The sequence below is a fragment of the Zootermopsis nevadensis genome, unplaced genomic scaffold (genome assembly GCF_977971745.1).
Source record: "Zootermopsis nevadensis isolate Lab colony 2312 unplaced genomic scaffold, Znev_1.0 Znev_ptg000002l, whole genome shotgun sequence".
Classification (NCBI taxonomy): domain Eukaryota; kingdom Metazoa; phylum Arthropoda; class Insecta; order Blattodea; family Termopsidae; genus Zootermopsis; species Zootermopsis nevadensis.
In genome coordinates, this window is record NW_028259134.1 from 1,387,791 (window position 1) to 1,407,591 (window position 19,801).

General features: G+C 39.4%; 1 protein-coding gene across 2 annotated transcripts in view; it reads right to left on the reverse strand.

The window, feature by feature from the left end:
- Ir8a (Ionotropic receptor 8a) overlaps nt 1-18,176 on the reverse strand; it is a 29,132-nt gene extending 10,956 nt beyond the window's left edge. For both annotated transcript variants that reach the window (XR_015537551.1, XM_087357764.1), the window contains exons 1-12: nt 17,944-18,176; nt 13,754-13,850; nt 12,184-12,327; nt 10,038-10,241; nt 8,362-8,528; nt 7,050-7,232; nt 6,011-6,190; nt 4,770-4,967; nt 4,079-4,300; nt 2,804-2,903; nt 1,359-1,536; nt 688-871 (exon numbers count right to left, since the gene is read on the reverse strand). Coding sequence is in view for 1 of the 2 variants with exons in the window: in XM_087357764.1 (XP_087213890.1) it covers nt 688-871; nt 1,359-1,536; nt 2,804-2,903; nt 4,079-4,300; nt 4,770-4,967; nt 6,011-6,190; nt 7,050-7,232; nt 8,362-8,528; nt 10,038-10,241; nt 12,184-12,327; nt 13,754-13,832 (1,839 nt within the window). In the remaining variant the exon portion in view is untranslated. The remainder of the gene's footprint in view (nt 1-687; nt 872-1,358; nt 1,537-2,803; nt 2,904-4,078; nt 4,301-4,769; nt 4,968-6,010; nt 6,191-7,049; nt 7,233-8,361; nt 8,529-10,037; nt 10,242-12,183; nt 12,328-13,753; nt 13,851-17,943) is intronic.
- Between the last annotated feature and the right edge of the window lie 1,625 nt (nt 18,177-19,801).

The window sequence follows — 19,801 nt, forward strand, 5'->3', positions numbered from 1 at the left end:
TCTTAATAATAAAATATCTTTTGATCTTTTTAAAGTATTTGGCATGAATGATTGCTGTAAAAACTTCAACAAGAAACTCAGATATGCTCAATATAAGTACAAAATGCAGATATGACTTTCATATGCCAAAGACTAAGCACCGGAATCTTCCCTCCAGTATAAAAAGTCAGAATTACGAAATAAAGAATTTTAAGCCGGCACGAAAAGTATTCCTGTCTCACTCTATGTACTTCATAGAAAAATTTTCCTCGACCAAAAATTCTCGGTTATTATGAATATGTGTAGGCCATAGTGGGTATGCTTTCTTGGGTAATTATTTTTGTGGAAATAATAAAATTGAATGTAAATTACTGTCATAACTTTGTAATTTAAGTTTGTATTGGATTTGAAAGCTGGTGAGAGGCTAGCGAAATGTGTTTTTAAGTAGGATTTGAGGTTTCCATGGTGGTGAGTATGAAGATAGGTCATTGCCCTGATGATGGAGGCTGTAAGGACCTCTGAAATGTTTGTCAGTATCTACCACATCCGTGCAACATACCAGAGACAGCCATCTTCATACTCATCACCTTGAGAACCCAAAATCTCACGTAATCTGTACATTTGTTCTCCAAAAATTGACCTAAGAGTAAATTAAGTGGCAATTTGAATCGTGTGTTGTTTTTATTTTTATAACTTTTGTTGATTTACCTTCATTCTTTCGACAGTGAGAAAAGCAGCCAAGTTTGCAGTGAAGGTGGCGAGCATGAGAACTACAAAGAGCCAGTAAGCCGCTACAAGCGTGCGTCCAGACAGAGCTTTTGGAGCTTCTCCACCACCTTGTGGAGTAAAAGAAGTTAGTGCAAACCAGAAGCTTTCCTTCAGGGTAAATTCTCTGTAACAACAGGCAGCAGGCATTCAAAGTACTAATAACTGCAAATAGGGATAGGAAATGAAATTGAAGGATTTGACGCTATTTGTAACAAATGTTAAAAATTGATGAGTATTTTACAATTATACTATAATACAGGTCTTTCCATCTTCCTCAATTATGTAATATGAAAGTTGTTAAGATAATGGAATCAGTGTTCTGGGTTTTACATTTTAAACACCAGTTTATGATGATTTGCGATAAGAACTGTGTCTTTTAATCACATGAACTTTAACTTTTTTTAAAACATCATGAAAGAATTGGTAGAGCGTTCATCTGTTTTGGACTGAGACAGAGTTTTATGTATGGTTTTACATACTAGCAAAATAAAAAAGACCATGATTTTGACTCTGTAGACTGTTGATTCTGAATGTAGCTTTTTTCACATTTAAATATATTTATCAGATTTATTAATTTTACTTAATAAAATATAATGATAACTGCGTTATACCTGCAAGGATAAGGATAAAGACTCTTGTTGTTTTGGGCGCTGTAGGGCGAATATTTGTCAAGGATCCAGATCATGATACCGGTCACCGTGAGAGCTCCCACAATGCTTAACCACACCTCAAGTCGTAGCACTGTCATGAATTTAAAGAGTGATGTCTTGCGAACCGGCTTCCTGATTACTGGCAACAAACGTAACCGTCCATGAGTAATAAATGAGACAAGGAAATGTTAGAATGCTTAATTACACATAATAATAACAACTATTGTAACTAACCAACCAGATGGCTTACGGAACCCAAAGGTTCATCACCGAATTAACCAAAGCCCTCCACCGGACCCTGTCCTGGGTCAACAAAATCCAGTATCCTTCAACTCCTATCTCCCATAGATCCCGCCTGAGATTATCCTCCCATCTACGTCTAGGTCTCCCCAGAGGTCTCTTCCCCTCAGGCTTCCCAAATAGTGGACCCAAGCAACCAGATGGCTTACGGAACCCGAAGGTTCATCACCGAACTAACCAAAGCCCTGTCCTGGGCCAACAAAATCCAGTCTCCTTCAACTCCTATCTCCCATAGATCCCGCCTGAGATTATCCTCCCATCTACGTCTAGGTCTCCCCAGAGGTCTCTTCCCCTCAGGCTTCCCAAATAGTGGACCCAAGCAACCAGATGGCTTACGGAACCCGAAGGTTCATCACCGAACTAACCAAAGCCCTGTCCTGGGCCAACAAAATCCAGTCTCCTTCAACTCCTATCTCCCATAGATCCCGCCTGAGATTATCCTCCCATCTACGTCTAGGTCTCCCCAGCGACGTCTTCCCCTCAGGCTTCCCAAATAGTGGACCCAAGCAACCAGATGGCTTAGCGAACACAAAGGTTCATCACCGAATTAACCAAAGCCCTCCACCGGATCCTGTCCTGGGCCAACAAAATCCAGTCTCCTTCAACTCCTATCTCCCGCCTGACATTATCCTCCCATCTACGTCTAGGTCTCCCCAGAGGTCTCTTCCCCTCAGGCTCACAACTATTGTATATTGTATAATTATTATATAATCGAATGTAACAGCTAAAATGTGTTACACACTTTTACGGTTTTTAATTTGTGTGTGTGTGCGTGTTCAATTTGTAAGATTGATTGAACAGAATCAAAGAATGAGTTTACGTTGCAGATAAATACACGGAAGCCTACTTTAAAGAGTTAACCATCTGTAACTGTAAATATAATATCTTAATTTTCACAGATTCAATCCTAATATATGGTGCGTAAAAATAGCCTTGTCACTACATGTACCATCGATGTCAAGAGCTAACACTCGTTTCTCAAAAAAAGTTGTCAGTATATGCCCAGTGTAAATAGCATTAAATTCTCTTCTGACTGTAAAGGCATTTATGCAGAATATCTGTAAAACTGAATATTCATATTAACTAAAGACTAACTTGACACCTACCAATGGAAATTCCTGATTGGTCAAAGTAAGGTGCTACAAAGTCAATCACCTCCTCCCTCTCTGACGTCATGGTAAGTGGCGCGATCACCATGTCTGTTTCCTGAAAATATGTTTGTAAATTTGATTTTTATTCTGAATTACTTTTGAATACATTTGATGTCTATTAATATGTATGTAGTGAAGACATGATAAGACAATATTTATTTTTTAATTTAATTTATCATAAAACATTTCAGTGTGCAAATGGTAAAAGTGAGTGCCTGATATTAGTTTTTAAAAGAATTGTGATTGATAGTTGGTTTCTCTTTATGTAATTCCTATTGTCACTTTAAAGAATGAACATTTAAAAGTTTAGAGACGTTTTTAAGGAATAATTTCAAAGGAATTTATCTTCTAGAATCAAGCCCATTTTTTTTTTGTAGGTCTGTGGCACAAATTGTGATTTGTTTTAATTTTTGAAAAATGTATTTCGTGATACGAGCTGCCAGTGAACAGCAGTAATTGCTGTTTATGTGACCATGATTAATGTCTCGGGTTTACAGTTATTGTCATTATCATGAATTTCTCAAATTTCACTCTACATCTCAAGTTATGGAGTTCTCAGCATTGAATATGGCGAAATCAGTCGCTCGACCCACTGATACTGGCTTAAGACGTACTCGAGAAGATTTTATCGAGTTACGCTAATATCGTTTTTAGAATGGCCAGTCATTCAACCACGTGCTTCTTTCTTCCACACAGACAATGGACACGTTACGAAGAACTTAATGAAGTTTTCACCACTGTTAATCATCACAACTGAAGTCCCTCTCACCAGCACTGTTATACGCCTGACTGTGAACGTCTACGAGTGAGTAAACATTGCTTATTTGATTTCTGCTGTAATGCATAGAGCAACATCTTATGACTTTTGTTTATGTAATAATTTAATTTAAATGAGCGTTACGTTGAAAAATATTTCAGAATTAGTACTTTGCTTAGTTTATTGCACATTCTGCGTCATGTGGATGGTTAAAAGTTGAAGGGTACTTGTGGGTTATCGCGACGCAAGACGGGGGAGTCTAATATCACGGAAAACTGCGCACGCGTATCACTATACCCGTATACTCGGTTGTTGTTATCTGTTATCTTCAGACTCAGAAAACTTCAAGTCCTACTTGAAAATGTGCGCTGGCTAGAAGTCTCATGAACAGTTTTGACTAATTAATTAATAGGTTGAAATTAATGCAAGTAAAATGTTTGTGCATTTTTGATGAACTTGTGTATGGTACTTACCCCCATAGCAAGATCGCCCACCATGCCGTCCCATGTACCATTTGGGTATCGTTTACCGAACTCTCCATTTGCTGGCGGAACAATCTCATAATCAAAATCCATGAGCTCAGACAATTTCTGTAGCAGATCAACACAGTATCCTTCCCATAAGGCTTTTCCTTCGGAATCAACCACGATCTCTTTGGTTGATGGATTTCTCTTCATGTATGACCATGGAATGGCCTAGAGAGTAGTAATGATCGAATTAACATTTATAATGTTATCAGAAACAAAATAAAAATACGCGCAAGATTTCTGATTTTCCGTGTCATTCATTATAAGTGAATGTTCGAACCAGTGAATGTCAGTGACTTTCCTGTCTTTAGAAATTCTGAACAGTATTCGATTGACTTGAGGGCAGAGTTGTATTTCTACGAAGATAATATATCAAAACTTTGGTGTGTAAATGAAGACTTGGCAATGCGGAACAGAATTTTCGAACTTCAATGTCACGTATATTTCTAAAAAAAAATTGAAACGACTGATATGTTAAAAAATAATAATTTCGTGTTGTACCGATGTGCAGACTGGTTTGGGGCCTTCCTTGCCTCGTATCCAATAAATTGTGGGGGTTAATTGGCCAGGGCATGAAGCTAGTGCTGAGTTTAAGGATGTGTGGAGCCATTTGGCAAAAATTTATCTCGCGCGTTACCTCGGCAGTCCCAACCCTAAAGAAACGCTTTGTTGGTGCCAGAGTAACATTGGGCTTGACAGCTAGTCCATCGTCCATCGTCCACTTGGCAAGTACGTCTCTGCTGGAACTGTTGGCCAAAACTATTTCCATGTCGTTATGGTAATAAAGAAGCCATCGAGACTGGTTGAAACCGAGGGCGTCGTACTGTCCTAGCACCTGAAAGAAAGACACGTCACAAATATTTGAAAGTTTATTATTTTAAGAGATGATTTTAATGCGATTTAAGTTTGATATTTGTAATCTACTTGATGACAACTGGAGAGTTATTTTGGCTTTTATGTTAGTTTGATGAACACTGGATTAGTCTGAAGATATCCGTCTTCTGGGTTATTGCGCTGTGTAGTCTGGTCGATGTTAACAAACGTTCCAGAGGTCATACTGCCTTCGTCATCAGGGCGATGAATATGCCAATAGGGTGTGAGGAGCTGGATTTATAGGCAGGGAAGTGAAAGGTGTAGCCTGCCCCGAGCCAATGGGAGCAGGTATGGGAGTGGACCAATGGTAGCACGTGGGCGAGAGTGGGAGAGGGAGAGAAAGTAGAGAGAGAAAGGTGAGTTTGGTTGTATGGATAAAGGCCCTGAAAGGGGCCGAGTTAGTGGTCTGGTTGGTTCTGTCTGTTTCTCGAATTACACTCAGGAATTTTGAAAGCCTGATATACGTGGTACATGCAATATGTTCGTACATTTATGCGTTTCCTTTCATTTGTGTTATCGATATTCCAATTCTTATCGCACTCAAGTGGGAACACGTGGAGAGTTAGTCTCGCCCGCGTACCTGACTCTTCGCTTCAGATTGTCTACTCCTGATGCTGATTGGTAAAAAGTGGAATCGTGATTACGTGTGTTGCGTGATCCGTGGGCCTCGCTTTGATCTCCACCAGCAATTCTCTTTTATTTTGTATTGTTTACAGAATTGTTAAGTTTGTAATTTATATGCGTCATGTTTGTGTTTAATTCAGTAATATATTTATTTATTTCCGTCAATACACAAACTTAGTTGTTAAAATTGGTGTTATTAAAGTTAAACTTTAAAATTTGGCGCTTATCATCGCTATTACGATGTTGTAACATTAAGCATGTTAAGCTTAAGAATGACAACATAACTTTGTGGACGCTGTGCTAGTGGAATATTTTTGGAAATCCTGCAAACCGGGCTTCAGATTTACGTACTTACGATACGACGTAGCACGTTAGTGTTACCTGTGGTATGAGTTCGTAGAATTTGTCTCTTGTGGTGTTGTCAGCTGTCTTGGCATCAATATTTTGACAGTCTGTTACCGAGTCACCGGCCGACGCGGACAAATACGAGCCGCTCTTTTTCATTTCTGCGAGGAGGTCACCCAAGAACATGATCACTTGATTCATGTACGCAGGAAGGATCTAACATAACATAAAATAACAATGTTATTAGTACGCGTTAAGTAATTTATTGAAATCAATATCGAATTTATTATATTTACCACTTTCTCAGCTCGTATTATTCGTGGTTATGGAACATATAAATGGATACAAATTTTTGCAGGCTGTGAGTGAACGGCATTTTTTATGCATTGGAAACAACGTGTGAAAGCTGTGGTGTATAAATACGTCATACAACGTTGGATCCGATACAAATCCGAAATGTTGGACTATATTAAACACAGACGTTCAGATGTCGCGACTGAGGAGTCAGAGTTACCGAGAAGCTACTTGTTAGCTAGCCAGTCAAGAAATTCCCCTTCTTTTACGTAACCCTAAGCTTCATTGCTCAGCAAGATGAATCCAGTTTACACCCTATATGTTTAATACATTTTAATATTATACCCAGATCTACGGATTTTGTGGTAAGTAATTATTGGCCTTTTACATGAGAACTAAATTTAATCTGGAAATGTCTTGAAACTGTGAGACGGACGGTCAGACTACTTGTGAATGATTATGATTCCTATGGATTTTTTCGTGTCTGATATGACGACAGAATTTACGTCCTTAATTAGATCCATGGATCATCGTATTCAAGGCGCTTTGATGGAGCCCGAAACTTCAATACGTGTGTACAAGGGCCCTCGGCTAGTCCCTATCCTAAATCAGATGTATCGTCATAGTCTGTTTTAATAAGATTCATTTTAATATTATCCTCATCTACGCGTACGTCGCCCAGATGCTAATCACCCTGAGATTATCTTCTGAAGATACGTCGCTCTAGTCAAGTGTAGCTTGTAGGACAAGAAACCACAGAAGTGACGAAAGAAATTCGTACCTCGAAGTTATCAGGACATTCGCAGCTTTTGTCTTTGTCCAGCAGGCGGCAGCACACGTCCTTGCTCAGAGTGAGCAGGTTTACCAGAAGGTTCAGTGAGCTCTGTTGGAACTGGTCGTAAACGAAGTCGGTGAAGACGAGGTTCCATCTTTCGTTGCGGGTCACTAATTTGCCGTCCTGAGCCTGCAGAGGCGAAATAAATAATGTATTTGCCACAAGAACGTAGCGTGGTTCGTATCATTTATAATTCACGTCACATGAAAGCTAAATTACATTTGCGTTATTCACTTGTTACTTGCAGACAACGTGAGCGTCAATATTTGAACTAACTAACTAGATGGCTTACGGAACGCGAAGGTTCATAACCGAATTAACCAAAGCCCTCCACCGGACCCTGTCCTGGGCCAACAAAATCCAGTCTCCTTCAACTCCTATCTCCCATAGATCCCGCCTGAGATTATCCTCCCATCTACGTCTAGGTCTCCCCAGCGGTCTCTTCCCCTCAGGCTTCCCAAATAGTGGACCCAACCAACCAGATGGCTTAGCGAACACAATGGTTCATCACCGAATTAACCAAAGCCCTCCACCGGACCCTGTCCTGGGCCAACAAAATCCAGTCTCCTTCAACTCCTATCTCCCATAGATCCCGCCTGACATTCTCCTCCCATCTACGTCTAGGTCTCCCCAGAGGTCTCTTCCCCTCAGGCTTCCCAAATAGTGGACCCAACCAACCAGATGGCTTACCGAACCCGAAGGTTCATCACCGAATTAACCAAAGCCCTCCACCGGACCCTGTCCTGGGCCAACAAAATCCAGTCTCCTTTGACTCCTATCTCCCACAGATCCCGCCTGACATTATCCTCCCATCTACGTCTAGGTCTCCCCAGAGGTCTCTTCCCCTCAGGCTTCCCAAATAGTGGACCCAACCAACCAGATGGCTTACGGAACCCGAAGGTTCATCACCGAATTAACCAAAGCCCTCCACCGGACCCTGTCCTGGGCCAACAAAATCCAGTCTCCTTCAACTCCTATCTCCCATAGATCCCGCCTGAGATTATCCTCCCATCTACGTCTAGGTCTCCCCAGGGGTCTCTTCCCCTCAGGCTTCCCAAATAGTGGACCCAACCAACCAGATGGCTTACGGAACCCGAAGGTTAATAACCTCATTACAATCCAGGGAATGATTATGCCGAATTTTTACAACAAAACTCTCTTCATGTAGGTAGAAATTTGGGTTTCAGTTTTCTGCTTGGATTTTATCCCCTCCCCCCATTAAGAAGTGCGTTTTCTCCGGCCTTGGCTCTGGACTTACCTTCTGGAATAGTTTTATCACGTTTGCCGTGTCTGCAAATATGACGTAGTAGGACGGCACAGGCCGCATTGCCAACAGCTTGTCCGTGGCGTTGCCTGGCAATCCGTCCAGCACGATCACGCGGATGATGGAGTTTCCGATCAGGTAGTACAGTGCCTGGTCCAGCTCTGCGTGACATCCACCAAATTCATGTTTTATATTTTTCCCTTTTCCGTATAGACGATACTGGCGGAGGACATGGACTTACGTGAGTTTGTTTCCGAACGATCAGGAAAGTGCACTCGATTTACAAAAATTTCATTACAAACAGTAACTTGGCCGGTGATATGACATAAATTTTTTCAGAAATTCTCTGTTTGAGATTATTTAAATTCTGCCGGACGTGTTTTGAACAATTTGCTTTTCAGGTAGCCCCATAAAAAGGGAACCACAGGCCGACAGATCTCGCCAAAGCGGGAACTTTTTCGATGTTCAGTCTTTGAAGTGTTCATCGACCGCAGAACAGTAATTTTTCGGAGAAATTAAAACCATATCACCGGCCATGTTTCTGCGCTTAATGGAAAGTGTTATGACGTCATCTAGTGGGTGTTATTTTTAAGAAGAATCTTTGCTTTCATCTTCCTCGATTACGACAAACTTTGTCATTAAATTCACATTACTTTGAATTTAACTGAACGAACTGTGGTCGACCAGTGCTGTTAAAACCGAGACAGGACCGTTGAATTAATTAATCAATATTGTTCACGGGTGGCTTCGCTCATACGGCAACACGTTGGTTATGAATTATTGATGCAAATGGTTGCTAGCTCAGGTTAGGTCAAGTTAGAGGGCGTTACGAACAAAAGGATTCTTCTTACGTAAAAGTTTTTGAAACAGACTCCGAGAAACATTCTTATATCTATGTTCGTAGATTTAAATGAGTATCAACTCGTATTGTGATAATTCTGAGATGCACAGAGGATGGGACTATTGTTTTACGTTGAATAAATGATTTTATTCTCCCTTTGAGATACATAACCCGTTTATGATTGCATTTGAAATAATGTTCTTTTAACTGGCCACGATTCAAATATTTGCCGTCAGTTTTAAAGAACTTACCATAATTTTCTGACAAATGTCGTTGCTGTATTTTACAACGAAGACGTTTTTCCCCCAATAAATTACTCCCAAGTCCTATAAAATGTTGATGCTGAATGTAGATTAATGTCTACTTATCGTGTTATTATTTGTTATTTTTCTACTTTTTGGTCAATAAAGTAGATCCTCCATTGTAACGTAAATTTAGATAAGTTATTTGGAGGAACACGTCACTTCCATCTTCTGCTCTAAGTTTTTCAGGGTAGAATATAGGCAATGCGTTCCTCTGAGACGTAGTTTGTCATGAAACATAACAACTGCTCTGCTATTAGGAGAGCAATTCACATGTAGTTTTCACATGTGAATTGTGGTTTCTGTTTTACGACACTGACAGGAGAAACGATCATTTTCCGACGTTAATAAGTCTTACGTTTGTAAATATAAAGGTATAATGACTGACATGCATGTAGTAGCTACTTTTAGTAGCTCTCGAGAACGAATATGTGCGTCATGACCACTTAATAGAGGAATTAATCGATTTCTTATGGTCGGTGTTAATTTTGGTGACAACTGACGGACGGGTGCGCACTCGTACGTACCTTCCTCGTTCTGGAAAATGAGTGCAGCGTCCGAACCCTTGCGTTCGGTCAGGTAGGCGTCCACAACTTGGACGAAGCCTCCGATGGTCACGTCGGCCCTGATGTAAGGGATTCCTGCGCTCTCCGCCAGCTGACGACAGCGCCCCCAGCCCGTCCACGTCAAATCCAGGATCAAGGCGATGCCTTTTCTGACCTCGTTGCACACTTTTGAGGAAAAAAAATTAGATAAAACACGTAAAGTTTTTGAAGAAAAGTGCTATATGAGATCTGAGATTCTCACGGGGGTGAAAATATCGAATGCGGTCTTTTGATAGTTTCAGAGGTCATAATGTCTCCGTCATCGTCCTGATGATGGAGGCAGTATGACCTCAGAAACGTTGGTTAACATCGACCAGACTACACAGCGCAACAACCCAGAAGACAGAAATCTTCATACTCATCGCCCTGATGATGGAGGCAGTATGACCCCAGAAACGTTGGTTAACATCGATCAGACTACACAGCGCAACAACCCAGAAGAGAGAAATCTTCATACTCACCGCCGTCAAACCTCAAATTCTCTTTGCGTTTTGCCTACTGAGCGTATTTATGTGGATTCTGAGCAGAAAAACAGAAATTATTTCCGTTAACAGCGTTGAAAAGTTGAATGTTATAATGAAGTATTTTGTATTATTCGCGCTAGAAATTGAATTTTAAGTCATATTCAGTTGAGCTTCGGCTTAAAGGGTTAAACGTTATGAATGTTTTTCTTTTTTTAGTGTAGGTGTTACATTGAGAAGCAGCTATAATCTTATAAATACGACATTTTTAAAAATTCGTTGAACCTGAGCCGAGAGGCTGAGACACCGGAAACCATCTCATCGACCGAGATCCTCGTTTTTCTCGACTCATGTGTGGTTTCTTGTAGACAGAAGTACTTTCACAAAGGACTTACCATAGATTTCACATTTTCTCTGATACCGTATTACACTCTTACTTTCGTTGCCATCAGTTACAGTTCCTGCAGTCTAACCTCAAGGGAAAGTATGTCACTTGGAACGCTCGGAACAGTCGAAAGTAATAAAACACTTACCCGAGTGACAAAAACCAGAAACAGCGAAGAATTCCAAACTGGTCGCGTTGAGATAGTTCACAGTCGGAAGGAAGTGTCTGGTCTGGGATTTTGCTTTATACAAAATACGCGTCTCTATTTACGAGGTGCGATCAGAAAGTTTCAAGACTGTGTCAATAGAGGGCGAACCGGATGTAGTACGAGCTTCTGCCTTTAGGGGGTGCGGCCTACATTCATAGTGAATCAGTGTGCCAGCCGGTATCATCGAATTAGCATTTGTTTCTTAGTTACGGGCGTTTTGGTAGTGCATTACACCGACCCTCCTGCGATTTCGGAATGGCGCGTGTGCATCAAATTTTGCCAAAGACTCGCCAAAACGGCTACGGAAACCTATGAAATGCTAAAGCAAGCATTTGGGGAGTCCGCAATGGGTCGTTCACAAACGTTTGTGTGGCATTCACGTTTTAAAAATGGCCGAACCTCTGTCGATGATTACGAGCGTTCTGGACGACCACCTTCGAGCACAACGCCCGAAAATGTTACGAAGATTCGGCAGGCCATTCACGAAGATCGACGTCGTACCATCAACGACTTGTGCGACATTGTTGGGATAGGCTATGGGACCTGTCAGCTGATTCTAAAGGAAGAACTCCACATGCGACGCATCCTGTCTGAGGACCAGAAGCAGAATCGACTTCTCGTTTGTCAGGAGCTCAAAGATCTTGCAAGAACCGACCCCAACTTCCTTTCTAAGCTCCGTGTGACTTCTTCCTCTTCCCAAAGATGAAAATTCAGCTAAAGGGAAGGAGATTTGAGACGATAGAAGAGATTCAGGCAGAATCGCATATGGTGCTTGACAGGCTGACAAAGAAAGATTTCCAGGGATGCTTCCAGGCTTGGCAGCGGCGCTGGGATCGTTGTGTTCACTCCCAGGGGAACTACTTCGAGGGTGATGGATGAATTTAATACCTGAGATAAGTGTACGGGTTTTTATACGCGCAGTCTGGAAACTTTCTGATCGCACCTCGTATCACGTATTTACTTGGTCGTAACGTTGAAACTGCCCCTACGACTGTCATGGCGTCGTGTACTGACCTCTACCGAAAGTTTCCTCCTCCTCGTCTCTGTTGATCTTGATGGTTACGTCGTCTATTACGAGGCCGGTTTTGTCCTGTGCCTTCCTCATCACCTGCGAGTACAGGCCTGGAACCTTCTCCTGTTGCATCTCCACCAGCGCCACTGCAAACACGGATGCATTTTCAGGGATGTTTTAACACCAGGCTCACATACGACGAGTTTTACAGCAATGAAGTGTTGCCTAAATTTAGGAGAATCTCTGCACGAGGAATCGCTATTTAAAATACATTTTTATTTCGAGGAGACCTGAAGAATCACGTTACTGTAACCGTACAGTTAACTCCATGGAGCAGAGTTCTTCTACAGAAGCTAATAGTTGCTCAGTCAATGAATAAATTCCCTACCTCTTATGGAACCCAAAGGTGTTCAAAAGAGCCCGCTGAGCCTTACGAGTCGTTTCTACATTGTAACGCCCTATTTCTTGAATATCAACTTTAATATTATCCTCCAATGCACGTCTAACTCTCCGAAATGGTGTCTAACCTTCACGTTTCGTTAATAGTTTTATATAAATTTCTCATCGATCTACATGCACTGTCCATCTCATCGTCCTTAATTTGAACATCGTATTAATATTTTGCGAAGGCAGGCCTACAAATTATGATTCTCCTTATGCAGCTGTCTCCAGATCCTGCTATTTTATCCCTCGTAGGTCCAAATCATCTCAGTAGCGTGTTTTTAAAGAGCCTTAATGTTAATTTCTTCAGGGCGAGTGACCAAGATTCACATCCGTACAAAACAACAGTTAATATAATTTTGTATATTTTAATGTTTACGTTTCGTTTAGAGACGAAACACAAATTGTACTACTTATTTTATGAAATATTAGGAGTTAAAGGTAGATATTTTATAGTATCTGTACACAGTTATATTTACCAAGTTGAAGCAGATTTCCCCACGCATCTTAGTTCTAGGGTTAAAAGAGATTGATGTTTTTGTATTGGGTTTTATAACGTTAAGTACGAAATATCGTAACGAAATATTTTCTCATAATTTTTTATTTTTTAATTTTTTTTTATCTTTTTATAAGAAAAATCACAATTGTGATATGATGATTAATTTATGGATTGTATTAGATGTGATTAGTAATAATAGATATCAAATCTAAAACTTCTTGACGATGGTGAAGAGTCAATTGAATAAAAATTTACTTGGATATTATCCATCGTCTAGTAAATATAAAACGTAAAACGACGTTTCGGAGATGGGACTCTATCTCCGTCTGCAGGTTCCTCCGGAGATAGGGATTAGCTCTATCTAGTGGGCCCAACTGTGTAGGAACCTGAAGACGGAGATAGAGTCCCATCTCCGAAACGTCGTTTTACGTTTTATATTTACTAGATGGATAATATCCAAGTAAATTTTTATCCAGTAATAATAGAACTGTACACACTTGAAAAATGAGCTGTCAGTCCTACAGCAGAACACAGTTGATAATCGACGTTAAAAATCAGCAGACTCTACATTCGTCGTAAAACCTAAACATCTACAAAATAATTCAAAGAAATTGTGTGGTAAAAATACTTACATAATTTCAAGGCTGTTTGAGTGAACGCGACGGGGAAAATGATGGCGCCTAGTACCAGAACCTCCAGTAGCGTCTTCATGGTATTTTGTAACTTCACCTGGAATAAGAACAGGAAATAGAGGGCGTGCGTGTTGATCTGTGAACGTGTTTACCGAAAACTGAATTCTAGCTCAAGACACTTATATTGTCTGCCGAATTTTGTATTGAAATATTACAAGAATTATATTACTTAACTATACAGGGTGTCCGAGAAATAGTGCACGCATTTTAAACATGTTTATTTAGAAAATAAACAGAGCTAGGTGAGTACGGTTTTCACCACATGAAACAGCAACTCAGAAAGTTTTTTTCCCCCCACATAAATTTTCCTATAAGATGGATTGGAAGAGATGGGGCCGTTGCAAGATCGCCGGATTTCTTCCTTTGGGGGTACACAAAGGACGAGGCGTTCCGCTCACGAGTCACTTGTTTGCAACAAGGGGAGCTCAGGTCAAAGTGCATTGAAATTGAGAAAGGAAGTTAAGAAAACTTTCTAAGTTGCTTTTTCATGTGGTGGAAACTGTACTTTCCTAGCTTTCTTTAGTTTCTCAATAAAAATGTTTAAAATGTGTGCACGTTTTCTCGGACACACTGTATTATTGAATTCCGATATTTTCCGAGTTTGTTATTAATTCACTTTAAAAGCTAAAGGCATTTTGTTTACTCATGCTTCGAAAGCTCCATTTATTGAATATTGTAACGTTACCAGTTAATGTGTTTGACACACGCTTATGTATTATTATTTTGTCTCTTCGGTAATGTAAATGTCATCTTAATTTAGTATATTTTCCGTTGGGGATTGATTTGAATTAATTTTTAAACTCGCCTTAATTTTTACACTCAACTTCTGTACTGTTCTTTTGGACGTATATTCCCTAAATTATTAGAAATTTACAAAATTATTCTGACTTAATACAATTTTACCCCTTTAATATATATATATAAAAAACAATGAAGCCATTAGCTCAGGCTTTAAAGAACAACGTATTTAAATTTGCACCAGGAATGTAAACTTCCTACAAAATTTCGTTTCATCTGTGCAAAAGAAAACTTCCCGCGTATTAAAGATAATTGTAGCCGCAATGTTGGCTGGATGTAAGCGTGATTCCCATATTCTCGGAGTGAGTAATTTATTATTATTATTATTAGTGTTCTGTCTGAGGACAGGTCCATATGAACAGGATCCTTCCATCCTTTTCTCGGACTGGGACCTGTTCATATACGTTCTTGGCAGATGATCCAGAAGTGGTTTGCCATTGCCTTCTTCTGTGTGTGAATGGAGTAATTGTTGGGATGCCACGGAGAAACCGGGAAACTCCGTGTTGCCTAGACCACGGCCTTGCCCAACACAAGTTATAAATTCGGGCACCGCCGGGAATCGAACCCGAGACTCCAGGATTACAAGGCCAGCGTTCTGACACATTATTATGAAACAATAATTGTTTGAAGGATCGCCAGTCAGATTCTACGGACAGGAATAAAATATGGTTTTTATTTCCTGAAACTTACGTAAATGTTGGACATATGTTTGAATCAAAAGTTGATTACTTTTTTTTAATAAGTGAGCGGCTTTGCATAGTTTATCTACTGGTTTTAATAAATATATAAAAAGATATTTTTTTCCATTACTCTACGTGTCTTGTATTCTTTAATTTCTCTCTTGCAGAGAATACGCACTTTGTATTACATTGTATAGGGCTCGTGTATTTGGAGAGTTTCACTCTGTAGGATTTGAGGTTCTCGACGGCGGTGACTCTGAAGATGGCTGTGTAGTCTGGTAGAAGTTTATCGACGTTTCAGAGGTCCTTGCTGCCTACATTATCTCCCTGATGATGGAGGCAGCAGGAGCCCTGAAACGTCGGTAATCCTCGAGTTTCACCCCGTTGGCCTCAAATATTCGTGACTGGTATTAATAAGGCCATTAACAAAAGTTAATGAAATTAGTAAACATTTCGGTTTTTCTAATTAAATAAGGCCAAATTTGTTGCCTCGATGCTTTTGAGTTAAGGATTCTTTGTATAAAATTGTTTAACTCAGTGGTTTGTTTTACGTAGAATTTGAACTCTTCTTAGAGGTAGTTAGTTATTAATATTGAAATAATATTAATGTTAGAAGTAAATCGTTTCAGTACATGATCATGTGTAGTTAATTCAATACTTCCGAACGCATCCTTATTAGAGAAACTACGCCTCTCAGTCGAAGGACAGCTGTCATGGCCACTGGTACTCACTCCGATGTAATTTTCTAGTCCCTTTCATATAAATTTCGGTTCCTGATGTTAGTTCCCCACGATTAAGTTTTCAAAGCCACTGGCTTTAACGTAACGTTCCACGGGACCAATAATTCATAAGCCAAATGCCCGGTGTGTAATTTTCTAAACGGGCAAGGTCTCTGAAGATAATATGCCTTCCTCCCGCCTATACGAGGTGTTATCGAAATTCAGTCTACGTGTTTAGAAGGAGAATTAAGACTGATTGCTGTTATTTATTGAGGAAATCTATGCATGTTGATTCAGTACAGACGCTAATAACCATAATTCGAAATATACAGAATACATTATTAAAAGAATTTGCATGGAAGATGGTTACTTCCCTGTGGTTGAACAGGATGACAAAGTGGAACTGCTATGGATTTGTAACTTAAGAGGTAGCTGGTTCGAATAAAGGTTTTCCTGGGTATCCTAAGGCGAATATCGTGATAATAACTGATTGGGCCATCATGGTCTCCTCGAATTTAATCTGATGTTAACACAATGACGATAAAATTTAGAAAATGAAGCCCAGATATGATATTACCATTAGATGTAGTTTTAAACAAATAATTCGGCAGTAACATATATGGTTTCCTAGGACGGCTTAAGACAAAATCATGCCAGTTTTATTAGCAGAGTGAAGATTACGCAGATGGTGCTAATCGGATGAACTATGAGAATTTATGACTCGCTCCAAGTAATTGTAATAGAATCAGGTAAATTCAACATATGGCTTTAACGGTATTGAAAACTTTTGATCTCGGTGCAAATACGTTTGCATTCGCACGTAGTAGTAAGTGGCATGTTTCTTCCCCGCACTACGGTAATGACAGTTACAATGATAACAAAACTCAGTTCATTTAATTTATCTGTAATAAAAATAATAATATTAATAAGGATAATAATTTTTGTTTATTTATTTATTTATTCGCGTTGATTCAACAACAGTGATGATATTAATGGCGGTGATGTATCAGTTATATATTAGCGAGCTTTATAATTTGTAGACGTAGTCTTCACCAAATATTATAACGACCAAATTAAAGAAGATGAGATGGTTGGGCATGCAGCATGCACCAAAGCTATAAGAAATGTTAGAAAATTGTGAAGTGAAGAGACCATTTAAAAATAACGAGAGGAAGATGGGGGATATTATTAAAATTGATCTTGGAATTGGGTCTCAGGGTATGGACTGTATTCATCTGGCTGAGGATAGGGTCCAGTTGTGGGCTTCTACGTGTAGGCCGGTAAGTTTATAAAGGAGGAACCTGCCGCGTCGAGTTGATGATGCTGATGACAGTAATCATGAATATAAATAGGCCTACACTCAACTGGGACTCCATTGCCAACAAGACAGCTGTTTCTAACAAACCTAACACGTGATTTTAAATAAAAACTCAATTGTGGACATCAGCAAACCTTCGGATGAAAATAAACCCAAAAGTGTAACAGACGATTAAGACATTTAATTGTATTTGTAAATTGAATTATAAAATCCATGTTGAATTTTCAAACACTAATAATTGTGGTACTGTAAGAACAGATAGGCGACTACCAAGGCACTAGACGCAGATATCGACTTGAGAAGAATGTCGATTTAGTAACATGTCACCTGAGTGGTATAATTCTGCAGTAGGTCTACATCTTGCATATTAAACATCAGTGTACATTGTGGTGGCCAAAATTTAAATTTACTTTGAGCGAAATTTATTCTTGTCTACGCACACGCATTGAGGTAAGATTCGTGTGGGGTAAGAAAATGCAATGGCTTTTACCACTGAACATCGAGCTGTAATCGTACAGACGTTTGTAATCTAATAAAAGTATAAATATTATTTGATAAATCCTCGTGAAATTTTGTGGAGATGTTACCTTAATTGAAATTAACCATCATACTTACGAACTCCTCTGTAACAGCGTTCCTGGAAATGTTATTCGTCAATAAAATGTAAAGTACTGGCCACGTACTCACTCAGCTACTGTGTAACTCGGTTTCCTGTCTGATTCACTGAACTGTTTTCCTCTGATAGTTACACGGCTTTAATTAACTTTTATTGTACACCATCCATGATTGTGAGTGCGTTTCAAGTCGGCGAAGTTTCCGTCACCGCAACGGGAGTGATTACAGATTGCAAGGGTGCCTTGCGTGCGTCACGACTTCGCGGTCTCCATGGCAAGTGCGCAGGTCACGAACCACTGTTTGTCCATAGCATACGCGCAGATACATAAGTCGTAATTACAATCTCGAATAAAAAAAAATACATGCAGTGTATCTGTCACCAGCAATGCCTAAAGTCAGTAGGCGGAGTATTAAATAAATTGTAATGTTAATATTGTTCGGTTGTGTAAATTAAAATTAATCAAAATCGAACTTAAACTTTGGAACCTTCTTGGAAAGTTTATGTTCTTTCCAGTTGCTGAAGTAATACCCCACTTTTGTGGAACCTTATCCACAAGCACCCGCCAGTAGATATCCTAAGCCGCTTTAATCCAATCCAAACTCTCATAATGCATATTTATAAGATTCCAGTGGATATGCAAATTTCTTCAGTGTTATCTCTGTGAGAATCTCCATTACTCTCCGATCGTATTTCTGGTAGCCAGGAATATTTATGAAATGTCTTTATTATCACATCCAGGAGTAATCAGTTATATGTAACTGATTATCGTCCGGTACTGTAAATGGATTTCTGTGGACGAATGATTGGATTAACGCCCGTTATGTGTCTAAAAACAGATTAGGCTACTTTAATATCTGCATCGAGTTCCTAAGCGTCTAGGATTACCCGTGAATCCTTCATGGGAATGCTCTTAAACTTTTTCGTAATTTTTCTCTGTAAGGAAAGGCCGTGATGTTAACTTATCTAAACCAAAAGTTAAGTCAGGACGAATTTCTCTCTAAAATTGTACATCTGTACATTTAGAAAGGTGTATACAAAACACGTAATAAAATCTAGCGAAGTAGAATGAAGTGTAATGAATGATATAAACGTCCATTTGCATTGGAAACATGGCTGACCTTCATGTTGGAATCGTTACACACAAAGAAAAACTAGGTCCGAGTCCACTTTATTAACAACGCCGTGACAGCCTATGGCCTCCATTTATAATTCATGGTACGTACACTGACAACACAAGCTTTTCCACTGTCAGTTTATTGTATCGATTGGATAATCGATTTTCAGTTTAGTTATACGTTCCATGCGTAGTCTTTGCAGAGAAAATATATGTTGTCTACTAGCCGTTCGACTAATAATTGCTACAAGTGAAAAGATGCTTCTTCTAAATTGTTATAAAACAGAATTGCTCCATATACTTAAGTTATGATTAATAATTCTGTGTTTTGTTGACGCTGAATGCGTAGCGTCTGCTTTGAAGCATTACTCAGACGTCTGCCTAATTTATAAATTTACAGTTTTATCATTAATCCTATAATTAAATGCATAACAAATGTTTTAATTTTATTTTGTTGTCTTACTTTGTCATTTTTTCCATCTTAAGGTTCAGAAACTGCGGAAAGAGTTTAGTAATGTCGCCTTCTGCTAACTTTTTACGTCTAAACGAAGCGATGGTTACCACGTGACATCAGAACGCTACCTACGGCTTGGTTGAACTTGAAAATCAGACTTATGTTTTACGAAACTTTAGAACGAAAATTGTATTTGAATCGGGCAGTAGTTTTTAAGATTTATCACAGGATACCCTACCTTTAATTAATTCCGATATATCCTGAATTGACTGTCGATTAGTGTTAAATC